Source organism: Camponotus floridanus, unplaced genomic scaffold, assembly GCF_003227725.1.
Source record: "Camponotus floridanus strain SB8 unplaced genomic scaffold, Cflo_v7.5 scaffold163, whole genome shotgun sequence".
NCBI classification, from domain to species: domain Eukaryota; kingdom Metazoa; phylum Arthropoda; class Insecta; order Hymenoptera; family Formicidae; genus Camponotus; species Camponotus floridanus.
In genome coordinates this window covers 119,022-133,254 of record NW_020229285.1, presented here as the reverse complement: position 1 = coordinate 133,254, position 14,233 = coordinate 119,022, and the positions used below count along the sequence as shown (strand labels likewise).

At 37.2% G+C, this 14,233-nt stretch overlaps 1 protein-coding gene across 3 annotated transcripts in view; it reads right to left on the bottom strand.

The window, feature by feature from the left end:
* Window positions 1-11,909, bottom strand: part of LOC105256766 (carbonic anhydrase-related protein 10) — a 156,572-nt gene extending 144,663 nt beyond the window's left edge. For all 3 annotated transcript variants that reach the window (XM_011266977.3, XM_011266978.3, XM_011266979.3), the window contains exon 1: window positions 10,652-11,909. In XM_011266977.3, coding sequence (XP_011265279.1) covers window positions 10,652-10,706 — 55 coding nt within the window. In that variant the 5' untranslated portion in view covers window positions 10,707-11,909. The remainder of the gene's footprint in view (window positions 1-10,651) is intronic.
* Between the last annotated feature and the right edge of the window lie 2,324 nt (window positions 11,910-14,233).

The window sequence follows — 14,233 nt, the reverse complement described above, 5'->3', positions numbered from 1 at the left end:
TTGCGCGTCTATATGTTGAAATTTTCTTGTGTTACCACGTTTTGATTAGTACTTGAATGTAAAATTAACATACAACTTATATATTATTATTTTTATAACGTTTCCATGCGTTATATTTATATCACCTTCATAACTTGACACTTTATATATGTCTCTTAGAAATGGAATATTATTTTGAGTATTCTTAATATAATCATTTTAATCAACATGTCTTCAAGTCAATTTAACATTCTAAGAAAGGTTAAACTGAATCTTCAAATAATCTTGAATTTGACATACAAAAATAATCAAATTTACTAAAATCAAATGCTTCTATTACAAATAATTTAAGTTAAAATAATTACTATTATACGTTAATATCCTCAATATTTCTTACGAGTTATTGTAACTATTTTTGCGTGTAATTTTTAATTAATTTGCATGTTATTTTTACATTACACTTAAAGTCTCAATAACAAAAATAAATGTTAAGTATCGTGTCAATTATTTTTAGTTTGTCAATAAATAACATACGAATGAATTATTTTAACTTAAAATTTAGTGGACTTTCTGGGACATGTGAAAAATGTTATAATTAACATTTTATTTTTTACTATGTATACGAAATGTTCTACGTCTATCGTCGCGATCTTTCAGTCACAGCCGCTTGATTAATTTTGTCCGAGTTGGAAAAATTTACTAAAATCAAATCCTTCTATTACAAATAATTTAAGTTAAAATAATTACGTGTAATTTTTAATTAATCTGTATGTTATTTTTACACTTAAAATCACAATAGCAAAAATAAATGTTAAATATCGTGTTAATTATTTTTAGTTTATCAATAAATAACATACGACTTTCTGTGAAAAATGTTAATAATTAACATTTTATTTTTTACTATGTATACGAAACGTTCTACATCTATCGTCGCGATCTTTCAGTCACAGCCGCTTGATTAATTTCGTCCGAGTTGGAAAGAAAGCCACTTTACTGTCCCCTTGTCTCTCCTATAAAATTTCCGTTTGCGGAGACACGGACCTTTCGAAATGACCGATTCGATTGATATCGGGTTACCGATTCCGACGGGCAGTCCATCGTCCCTCCTGGTCGATCCTGGCAAACAAGGAAAGTCGGATTCCGGGGGATCGCATTCTCGACCAAGTCGTAACTTGCCTGGGAGTATAGTAGATAGAGGTGTACTAGTATTGGGTCGGCAATGGGGTTACTCGGCGAAAGGGAGATCGCCGCCGAGGCATGGCGGGAATAAAAGTAACGGGATAGATAGAGAGAACATTTCCAACTACTATCGCAGATGTAAACTTGCTATCGGCGACGGATAGATATAGACGGCGCACGCCAACGTAATTCCGCACGAGGATTCCGCGTCTCGTAAGGATATACGGAGCAGAAGGATGTAAACCTCCCCGTCATTGTCTCGCCAACTTTTCGGCGGGAAAACTTGGCCGACGTCGCGATACAGCGCGCGACAATATCTTGTAAAAGTTACATGTATTCCGGCTTCTTTTCGCGCACACTTCGAATTTCGGCTCGTCGTATTGTATCGCGAAATGCCCGACTTTCACGGTTGAAATGCGAGAATTATTCATTCGGCAGAGGCGGAGAACACGAGGATCGGAACTTATTTTCTCCTCCTTTTCGTTTATTTCATAATATATACTCTCTATTGCGGAAACTTACTCTACTGAAATATTATTTTATGACTTTTGAAATATATTAGAGAAATGTGGGGTAAAACGCACGCGTGATGTAATACGTCCTACATTTTCTTAAGTCGATATAAAATACATTTATGAGCAAATTTTATTGGTAAGATTTATCACAATCGCAATTAATAATTGCTCCAATTTTTCATTAATTATAGTGTCTTAATTATGAAATTAACTTTTTGAAAATATTGAAGAGGGTGTTTCCGAAAAACACCTCAAATAACCATCAACAAAGCGATTTTTTCAATTATAAAATTCGCGACAAAACGTGAAAATTCATACATTTTTATTCAATAAAAATATTAATTGAATATTTATAACTACATTTTTCTCTATTTCTCCTTAAAAAAGCAAAGATTATACGCCCATTTATAGTGCTTTGACCTTTGTTATTGCTTCTAGCAATATCTTCATTCTTTGTAATTTTTCTTTTATACATTTTACTTTGTTAGAAAAAATGTTATAAAAGAACATATTATTCTTATGTGGGGCACTTTTGCATTTTTAAAGAAAAGTACATCCTTATATATCGAATAGAAAAGATATTGTATGGAACTCTGATTATATTTTATAAGCCATACTCTTTCTCTCTCTTTTAGAAATACAGTGAAAATATAACTATAATTAACTCCAATTACTTCTGTAGAATAAAAAATAATTAAAAATAAACGATTAAAACTCGCCAGCAAATTACAATTTCATCTTTCTAAAAATTATTAATTTCGTAATTTTTTTAGTGTAATTATTTCAATGTAAAATCGCATTCAAGATACTTCTGTGCGATTTCTCAGTTAATAATGTACAACGTCATCTATATCAATTCCCGTTTCAATAATACTTATTGATAAGCTCATTATGTCTGAACAATGAGGACACTTTTTCTTGCGAGGTATTACACCGTTTTATTACCCTATATATTTTTATTTCACAAGAGCATCGCGTGAAAATTCAGATGAAAATAAAGATATCTAATCCTTATCCTTAACATTTAATTAAAGTACGCGCTAATGGCGCGTACATATAATAGAGAAATTTCAGCTTTTATTTTAAAACGAACTTCTCTCGTGCGATATGCAATTTTCTCCGTGTCCCGTCGAGTATTGCGAGTTTTGCGAAATACAGGTATAGGTTTCAAACATCTCCGCGAGGTAGTTTTCAGCCATAATAGAAATTAATTCAGTTTCGACTGTACATCCTATACGTATATGTACGTATGTGTCCCGTTGATTTCTAACAAGCATGACTCTTTTGCGAAGAGACGGGGCACGTACGTCACAAAGTTTGTCAAAGTAATTCGAGCTTTCTTCGACACGAGATTCTAGTCACGTACGACCGAGCTCTCGTCTTTACCTCCTTGGATCCTTATTATCCTATATCCGCAGCCATAATCCTTGTCCTTCCGGGATGACCTCGGCCGAGCCGTGAAATCGTAATAACACTCGGATTTAACGTCCTAATCATCTCAGGAGGATCTCGAATACGTACGAGCAATTTTTCAATGGTCACTTCTTTTTCTCCCTCTCTCTTTTAAATCGCAGTCTACGGAATAAAAATTGCGTTTCCCCGCCTTATTAACTTCCACATTTACTTTTACAACTGTTGCCGGTAAATGAAAATATCTCTGTCTCACTTTGAATGTAACGCAAGATATTTTATTTATTTCAGCGGCAAGGAAACTCGAGATGCAAATTATTTTCCAGCATTTCTGTTGATAATGTTTACAACAGAATATTATTAAACGTTTCGAATATGATTTCCACGCCGACTGAATCATTTTCGGGAGAAAAAGTAATATTTCACGGTTTTTTTCTTTATTCGATATCAACGTAAAACGTTGAAAATTTAGAGAAAAAGAAAGCCATGGGAATTTTGCATTTAGCGAAATACACGAAATAAACAATAACCCGCCAACAATGACACGGTGCTTCGCAATAAACGCCGATTTATAACGACGAAATATTTTCCACGTTATTTGAAAATATTACGCGAAATTATTCATCTTGCTAAACAGCTACCGTATTCGCGCGCTTTCATTGCCAAGGCTATAAGCATCGTGATTTAAATGTCGCGAAATGTCATGGAGTGATTTACGTGCAAAATACATCGCGTACAAAATCTAAAAAAAACTTTCACTTTAATATAGTACAGAATTAAATGCGTAAGTTTAAATGTCAAAATCCAGGATTGCAATTAAATCGTAAAAGCACATGATATATATTGCATATTTAGATCCGTCTGTCAATGGATTTAAAAAAACATGTTTTTCGTTTTTGATTTTATCGCGACAGCATTATCGATCATACGCCCGCCCGTGTTTTACCCTTCGCTTTAAGGGAAAAAAAAAATGGAGGAGAGAAAAGAGCGACCGTGAAAATATAACCCGAGTGAATCTGGCAGTAAAGTAATTATTTCCTGACCTCTCTCTCTGCCCCCCGTTTCTTGGATTACGCTTTGAATAAACCATGGCGACGTTCGAATATACGCACCATCGCCGACGCGGCGGTAGCCCGGAAACCCTCTCTCGTTCGTGGATGAAAAAAAAAATAAAAAGAGAAAGAGAAAAAGGAGGGAAAAACAGCATTTACGCGGTACTCGCGTATTTTTCAATTTGCCATATATACGCCTTCCCTCGTCGCGGCTTAGCACGCTTTTTTCCAAAATCCTTTTCATTTTCGAGTGAGATCCCCGGCCGTTATATCGGATATGCTAACGAGAAAAAAAGGGACACCCGCAAGAGTGGACATACGCGAACGTTTCGCTATCTAATTCGACCGCATCACGGCGATAAATAATCCAATATACTACGTATTCGAAAAGAAGAAAAGGAGAAAAAGTATGGGTATCCTGCTTGCTGCTTTATTCATGCATCTTTATCCGCTGGATGAAAAATGAGAGAGAGACGCCGACGATTTGTTCCCTTGATGGTAGAAATAATAATGATTAAAATTTTAAATTCGTGCTCTGTGATTAAAATAAGATCTCTATTTCCGAATAAAAATCAGTGATACTTTTTTCGATTAAAATTGGATTAATGGTGATTTTCACAAACGTCAAACGGGACTCGAGGTTCCAAGTCGAGGGTTAGTGCATCATTTCGACTCACGTGTGGCACATGTATATATACGTGCAAATACGCGAGTGCACTTGCATCCGCAGGCGTCATCTTATCGTCGCATTTCTCGTAATACTCATACGAAGCATCGGGGATGCCTTTCGTGAATATTCGCGCTCATAATACACCATGCGGAAAGACGCCCGCGTCGTCGTCATCGTCGTCTCGACGTCGCATCGTCGAGACCGATACAACACGCGAGTGCACACACGTCGTCGGTGTCGTAATTAATCAACCTGCCTCGCTTCGCCGTAATTCGCGGAGTTTTTGCACGCTTAGGGCGGACGGGGAGTTTGCGGAATGATAAGAAGAAATGAGAAATAGGGAGCCTCTCGTAGAGATGTAAAAAAGATCCGTCTTTTCTTTCTAATAGAAAACAAATGTTGGAAAAAACAAATTTGTTTCCTTTCATTATTTCTTTTAATATATTATTATTTTTCTTCGTATTTTTTTGGTAATTTAACAAATACTCTCTCTCTCTCTCTTTCTCTTTGAAACTCTTATTATTTATTCCTTTCTTATTTTTTATTCGAAAGCACTTTTAATGAATACCTTTTTGCAAATTACATTAAACATGACATGCATAAAATTTTTATTACACATCTAACTGAAAATTACTCGAATTATGTCATGTTTGGTATCATTTTAATTTCAAAGTCTTATTACTCCGATTACTTTTAAAAAAGTAAATTAAAAATATAGACCTTTAGTTTTTTATTATATTTAAATAGTGACTGAAAATATATTGTTAAAATTCTAAGCTATTTTTATATCTATAATAAAGATAATTCATTCAAATTCAATTTTGACTTATTTTAAAAGAATTTACCTAATTCAAAATAATTACATAATTACTATATAGCCAATGAAAATGCTATATTTAAAATAGTGACGGTAATTTAAAAATCAAAAATAATAAAAAATCAGTTGTGTGTAATAATCAAAATATAAATATGTTATATAAATGTCCGGAAAAAAAACAAAATTTTGAAAAGAAAACAAAGCTTGTTGGTGTTATCACGAAAAACCGTATTTTGAAAAAAAGAACATTGTTTTTCCTATTTACATTTTTACTCGTCTGAATTATCCGCGCGTCTCAATTTATCAGTTACCGTGTGTATATGTATAATTTCATTGGTCGAGCGAGCCTCGTATTTTTCTCCAAACGCACGACGGACGCGCATGCCGCTGAATTTGTTTCGCGTTTCCGCGTAATTCCGCATACAACGTTTTATCGTCGCTCGAGAGAATTTCCCGTGACGCGCAAAAATGCGCGAAAACGCACGAGAACATGGCGCGGACGCGTTGCATGCGTGCCACTAATTCGTTAATAAATGGGAATATGAGCTAAGGGCGTCGCGCACGCGGTTTACTCTCATGTGGCTCTCATGGCTTATCGTGCTACTACCGCCCCGAGCTATTCATTTAATGATTAACTCGATGACTATGGCGTGACAGGTATTCCATGTCATTATCATTCTCATGTATCAATAATTAATCGGATGCAAATGCCACTCCTATCTGTGTTTAGCTTGACGATTTAATATTCTCGAGCGGATATGGGAAATCACCAGCAAATATCATGCGTATAATGTTTGTTTTTGTTTAATTCAATCTGCTTAAAAATGCATAAAAGATCAACTAGATTTGTCACGGAAGAATAAAATTATTTAATAATAAATTATTTAATAAAATTTAATAAAATTCCTCAATTTCGATGCTCGACAAGTTATCGAATTAAACAAGAGTTCTCTTTGAAAGGACTATCTCTTGGTATCCTTTATTTATTCTTATATATTGTTTGCGTAAGGTTTCTTAACAATATTCCCGTGCCACGTGCGCGACCGCGTATCCCAAAGGAAGCATTTTCACCTGGATGTACGCTCGTAATCTGCCAAGTGGAAAAAGGCCACCGTAAAATTCACAGGAGGAATTCTCACGACGCAGGAGAATTCAAGTAAGTTCACTCAAATTGCTCGTATCGTTTCCCGTCCCGCGTAATATCTATTATCGTTTCATTTTACATTTATACCGCGATATAATTGAGTCTGTCTCGTTAGATTTTATCCGCTAATTTATCCAATAAGGTTCTAACATTACGCGCCGCGATCGCAGCTGATTCGATATTAACTTCCTGATAATTATTCTGCCGTTTAATATAGCGGCGATTATTGATACAAATATCGATTTCAAGTTCTCGATTCAATTCGGCTCTCTCCAGGTCCTATTTAATCATCCAAAAAGATTCAACATAATTTATGTAATTTTCTAATATTTATAAATAATACTTATATAATATTTATGAATAAAGATCGTTCTATTCTAAGAAAGTAGTCCGAGATATTTATTTCACCTGTCACACGATGTCCATGATTTCGAACGAATTGTTATTTGTGCAACTGTCGGCACAACTGAAGTCGAACTGTCAATCGTACTGATGCGCACGTGTCATTAAAGACATCACGAATACACAGCACGCTGCGTGATGCAGATGTTGCCGGTGATTTTAGGATTGTAACATGCAAATACTTGAAACCGTGACGTTGGTCGACGCCTTAATAACAAGTTTACACGAAATCGTCAGCGTAAAAGTCGAGCGACAAAATTTATCCACGCTAATCACCTTTTAATAAGTGAGTCGTCATCATCATATCGTGTCACGACTCGCTTTATGCAAATACCCCCTTTGTGTACATAAATCTGAGTGCACAATATGCCTACAGTACCGGTTAAAAGTATCGCTTCACCCCCAAAAAATATGGAAAACGCGCGCCTAATTAAATGATTAAGTTTCTTTATTTTTTATCTATTTTCTCCCTTCTAAATCTCCGTCAACACTTGTAGGGATATCTGCAAATAAGAATCAATATCGATAATTTTAACAAAACTATTGCCAAGAATGAATTGAAAACAAAGAAGAGTATTTTAAGAAATCAAAAATTTCATATTTCTGTTATTATATTTTACGATATTAAAGCATAAAATAATATATATATATATATATATATTATATATATTATATAATAATATATATAACAGTAATATATAATTAAAATAATTACTCATGACGTTGAATAAATTGGCAATATTTATAATATAAATATTTTTGTTCATTCAAAGCAACAATTTCCTTCTTTCTATAAGTGATGCAGTACTTTGGATCGATAGTGTAGTTCGTATACGTTTGCATTATACGATGTATGCGAAAACACGACTCACGCTTATACATGTACGTGTTGAGCGTTCAATTCCCGGATACTTCTTTAAAATCCTTTTAACACGAGAGCCCGATTCGTCATCGAACCGAGCATCGTCTTCGGACGATAGTCGATTTTGTACGATAGCCAATACGAGGAGGAAGACTAGATTTCCGGCGACGACGGATATAACGTGCAAGTTCTATGCTTTCTATCGCCTGGAATCACGCTCGTGCAGCCTGCTGACGATGATTGGTTCGAATCCGACAATATCCGACAGTTTCGTGCGGATTCGAATCGAGAATCGAATCGCAAGGGACCGAAATTTGGCCCCGTGTTTCGTTCTTCCTCGGTAAGGAAATGCAAACGTATATTATAAAAAATAACATAGTAGAATAAATAACCGGTCAATTATATATTTTGTTTTTATGCAATATATTGCATGGTCTTTAAATATTTTTATCCTAAATTCTTTTAATTGATGATATTTATTTTTTAAAATTTCACACAACTGTCCCACAATTGTACGCTTTTCGATAATAAATATTTCCAATTTTTCCAGTAATTATTCAATCGCAATCAAATTTTCCTTCGGTTGCTCTCAATATCGTTCATACATACCGAGTATTCATTCCTGCCATTAATCACGATGCTCGATGCACACAGTTATGCGTTTTTATCTCAAATATTTGTGACAGCGAGCGTAACGTCATGATTAATTAATTACATCGGAGTTCAAACAAATGGCGAAAACGCAACGTTCGTTGTCTTGTGCGCGAAGGCAATACACCGATACTTTTGTTATATATACAAATTATCCAAATTATAAAATGTTGTTACATTCCACCCAAAATGCGCCTCTCCCCCTTCGCAAATATTCGAAATTAGCTTTTTCGCGCAACAACGTCCACGCGCGCGCAAACCGCAGTTAACACACCCGCTGGGATTATATTAATTAATATAAACGCGGTCACAAACAGAAACGTCGCCAGAATCCACACCAAACTAAAAAAATTTTTCGAATGGAAAAAATATGATAAAATATATATACGATATATCCTACGATAAAAAGCCACCGAAACAATATTCCATATATTGTGATGTTTGTCAAGTAAATCGCAAAGATTTTTAATCGCGCAATTATTTTCGATTATTTTAATTATAATTTTTTTTTAAGATTAAAAGATTTTCGTGTTAAAGTTATGACACTTTAGGAGAAATTTGCTAAACCAAACTATTTAAAATATCGCAATTATAAATGGATATATTTTGCAAATATATAAAATGCGAAAATATTTCTCCCCTCAGAAATATTTTTCCGTACAGAAATTCTAAACAAATGGTAAAAAAAGGGAATAAATATATAGCGAAGCAACTCGAATAAATATATATATATATATATGTGGCTGTGTGTGTGTATAATTTGAAAACCGCTGAAAAAGAAAATTATTATATATGTATGTATATACGCGGTCATATTTCAATTTATCCTGCACATTCGCCTTCAGTGTAATTTTTCGTCATTCCGATCGTCCGCGTTTTTTTGCCACTGATACATTGAAACAGCGAAAATATTAGTATTTTTTTTTCGCCAAGTTTACACAACGAGAGAGCTCCGTTAGCACGTATTAACAACCTCAACCTGGCCCGGCTTTTTACCGATTTTTCTTCCAAACCCTTCTCTCTCTCTCTTTATATTACTTTTTCCTTTTCTTTTCGCATCCCTCTTTAATCCTTCGCGAAAATGTCCGTCTTTCGCTCGCCCTCTCTCTCTCTCGCCCCATCGTATTAAAGTCGCTCGCGTGCTATCCGTCTCTTTCCGTCATCCTCCGATTTCAGCACACATAGATTACGAGCATCGGCACGCGCGTATATGGCGTACCCCCATAAAAAGCGGCCATGTATAAAACGGTCGTGTTCTCGCGTGCTCGACGAGCGAGCATTTTCGTCAGTTCTCCTTCCCCTCTTCTCCTTCTCTCTTTTTTTCGCGTCCTTCTTTTTCTGCAAAGTCCATACGTGTCGCCCGTCAACGCCGGCACCGCGCCATGCGGAGAAAAGCACACCGGAGAACAAGAAACATAAAGAATGATGGGTCAGCCGTTACTTAAGTTTCCAAAGCCGGGCGTAAAATTTACACGCGAAATTCGAGTTGGCTTAAAAACTTCACATTCGTTGTGACAAATGATTTTCCCGAAGCCTCAAAATTTATGTGTGCGTCTATAAAAACAAGCCTCTTTTTCAATCTACCAGATTGCAGATTGTCTCGCAAACTTTGAATTAATATATTATATCTTCATTTACCTCTAGCTTATTTTTAATTAATCTTTGCACGAATTATGTCCCTGATTATTTGATTAAAAGTATGTCTAAAAGTCGCCCTTTTTCATATTTCTTCTCGTTCACTTAAAAAATAATTATATATAAATGTGTTTAATAATAATCAATATTTTAAACGTATTCAATAATCATCGAGACCCTAAATCGTAATTCTATTTTTCCAATTGAAAAATATGGAATTACGAAAAATCTTTGTCTAGCTATAAAGTTTTTTCTCTCTCTCAGAGAGGAAAACTATTTTTTCCGAGCGAATAAACTTGCGAAGCTGAGATACGTTAATATTGTTGCGGACTCACCGTTGACGACAGCGATGATACCGAGGACGCACAGCAGCAACGATCTCGCGCACATCTTTGTTAGCTGCTTCCCCGGGAGGTCTCCCTCGGCGAAAGAAAAGCGTCAAGAAACAGGTGCGATCCTTACGTGCCTCTATCGAGCATCGTCCGACTAATGCGTTGGAAACGATCCCTCGTCTGATCAGTCACTCTGATCAATCAGTCGATAACAAGTACGAAGACGTTCCTCGGGGATGCTACGTCCTTCATCATTGAATCTGAGTGATACCGAAGATATCTCGAGTCGGCATCGAGACGAGATCGATTCACCCTTCTTCCTTCTCCTCCGATAACGATATCTCGATTAATAGACGTTGGAAATCGTGCAGGATCGTCAGACGGAAAAGTGAGTTGCGACTGCGAAGTGGCTGATTAATTAGATCCGATCGCATTAATCGGCTCTTAACCACTGCGGCCCGAAAGTGGTTTGATCGAAATTCTAAGTTGCCTCTCCTAATAACCCCGAGGCTCGAGCTTTCGAAGCTTCCTCCTCCTTCTCGTTCTTCGCCTTCGATGCTCCCTCTAACGTCTCTCGGCTCTTCTCTCTTCTTGCTTCTCCTTCACTTCTCTGCTCCTTTTCCGTGTGTTGCTGTTTCGCCTTCGGCTTCTTTCCTTTAGCCTTGGGGAGATAATACTCTCCCCCGTTGTGAATCCTCGATCTACTTGTTCTCGATGACGTCAGTTCGCCGAAAGCGACCTCGCGATTCCTCAATACAAGATCCGTTTGACGTAACTTAGCAAAGTAAGTTGAAGTGCCCCTTAGCGTAACTAGACGTTCCTTCTATTCATTGAATAAGTCGAACTTTTATCTTTGATCAAAGCGTTGGCTCAACATAAAGGGGATGCGAGGCTTCAAACTTAATTGTCTCTTTCTCTCTCTCTCTCTCTCTCTTTCTCTCTCTCACTTTTCTGAACAAAATGTTACGATTTTTGTCTCGAGTTTAATGAAACAACCCCTTTACACCTCCGTAAAGTAATTTCCTGGAGAACCGTGCATATATTTCGCCCTGACGCAAGTCAATCGCGCAAATTGACGGAGAAAGAAACATCAGCAAGATATCACGATTTATTATTTATTATTTTATCCAAACTTTTCGCCGTGTAAAATTTCAGAACTTGCGAGTGCCACGCTCGCCAGATGAGCGAGGATTAAATCTTGCGTGTCAACGCGTAACAGCCGCGAAACGCTTCCGGCCACGGCGAGCTCGCGGCGCTTACTGAGCTTGCGGAAAAGCTCCTCGAGAAGCGTCCGCGAGATGAGAGCACGTTTCTCATCCCCTCCCGCGAACGCGCGATTATGTTGCGCGCCGCGCGCGCTGATTGGCCGAGCATGCGCTCCGAAGCTCGCCGAGTAACGTGCGTGCCCCCCTCCTCCTTCCACCCTTCACCCTCGAGGGTGAGGGAGGGTTGAAAGAGGGTTCACTATGCGGGGGGAACGAAGGGGAGGGTCACCGAAAGCACCGCAATGCTTTTGGAGTACTGACTGCCGAGTAGTGTTGAAGCGCTGTTGAAACCACCGGTAGTGGGGCGACAACGCGGTTAGAAAGAGACCGAAGGGGGATGGAGAAGGGACACACACCGGGTACATCGCGCGCGTTTCGCGCCACTAGTCGCGCTCTCGCATACGCGTCGAGCTTGCGGCAAAAGTTATGACCTCAAAGGGGTCGTTAACGAGCGCCTGCCAAATTAGTATAACGGCGCGTTCTCCGGTCTATCCACTCCACTACACCCCCTCCCCCCCCTCTCTCTCTTTCTCCCTCTGCTCCTTTCAAGCCTTCCACCCTCCTCCCTCTCGCTCTCGACTACTACCCCCCTGTGTCCTTTCCATACGTCTACGCGCGACTATTTTTGATTAGATTCGAAACGCAAGTACTATCCATCATCTGTCTATCGACTGATTCCAGGCAAATCGCACGCGCCTTGTCTATCGATTCATTATACGGCTCGTCCACTTTATGATTGATTACTATGATTGCGGTTGCAAATTGGTAGCGTGAGATGGAACGCGCTGCTCTTTCACTGACGGTTTTCGTAGAAAAAGTACTTTAATTTGGAAAAAAATCTTCCCGGGGCACATACACATATTTTTATACAGACTGTTTTTACTCTTTTAATATAGGAATGCGTCCTGAAAATATTTAGTAAAAATTTCGTAATTATATGTATATATTGTATATACATTCCTGAAAATCGTCCTGAAAATTTCACAGTGTACATAATTATATGTATACTGTATATATTTTATATACATTCCTGAATATACGTCCTGAAAATATTTAGTGAAAATTTCACAGTGTACATAATTGTACACTGTATATATTGTATATACATTCTAATATACATATATTTAATAATTTATAAAGAATATAAATTTTCGTGCGTGACAGAATTTTGGTAGAAATTTATAATTTAATTTGAATATCGATAGAATAAGAAACGCAAACGTGATATTTTATAAAAACACACTTTTGCGATAATTATATAATTTACTTTTGTTGTTAATAAAGTTACGCAATCATGTTCAGGCATCGATCGTCTTATTTTATGCAAGACAACCTTTTTATAAATCTCTCCGTTATATCCAAAGCTTATACCTACTTTACAATCTTTATTATTTAGAGTGATGAGAGAGAAAGTATAAATGTTGATATTACTTTCTTATACATGATATCATGGATTATGCAAGGATTATACAAAGCATCATGCATTTTCCAAGACTGAAATGGACTGACGAAAAGAATAAATTACCCATCCCATCTATATCATCTATATCATCTTTATTATTAACATCGCATTTTTATGCGATGCGTGCGCGCAGTAGACAGATAAAAATCACAAGGAAAATATCGCCAGATGCATCCGGAATTTAATGCACGAATTAAATCTTTTCCACGATGTACGGATATCGTTGCTCTGCAAATTACTTTCCATTACGCGAAACTTGGTAAAAGAGGGAGAGAGGGAGGTAAAAGTACGAACAAGTAAAAGTAAAAGCACTCGTGGACTACGCGACGAGCAGGACACCATCGTGGACAACAGCCAGATTTCGTGAGAGACAACTTCGGGGATGCCAGGGCGCTAGTAGTGCAGTCAATATATAATGCGCGACGTGCTCCTGCATTTCGAATTACTGCATCGTACTACTGGCTACGTGCGAGCGTCGCTTCTCGATGCTGCTGATCGTCCGTCCGCCAGCAGCAATGGTGTGACACCATGAGTTGAGAGTCCCTCAATCTCTCTTCGCATCGTACATTGCCTTCGGATAATTATTACCGCGAATTTAGAGACGACACGTTGTTCAACATGGCAGAAAAGGAGATTTGCAGCTCAAAGATAAAGTTCTCCTTTGTAATTTTACATTGTGTGTGTCATATAACATCCTCTTCACAATATTTCTATATTTAATTACGATTAGGGTTGCACGAGATTCAAGGTGAGACAATATTCATAAAAATATTGTATAAAAGAATTTCTAAAAACTTAAATCTTGTCTCGATTTTTAGAGTAAAAATCTCGCCTTGTATTGTTTTGTCTCGAATCTAT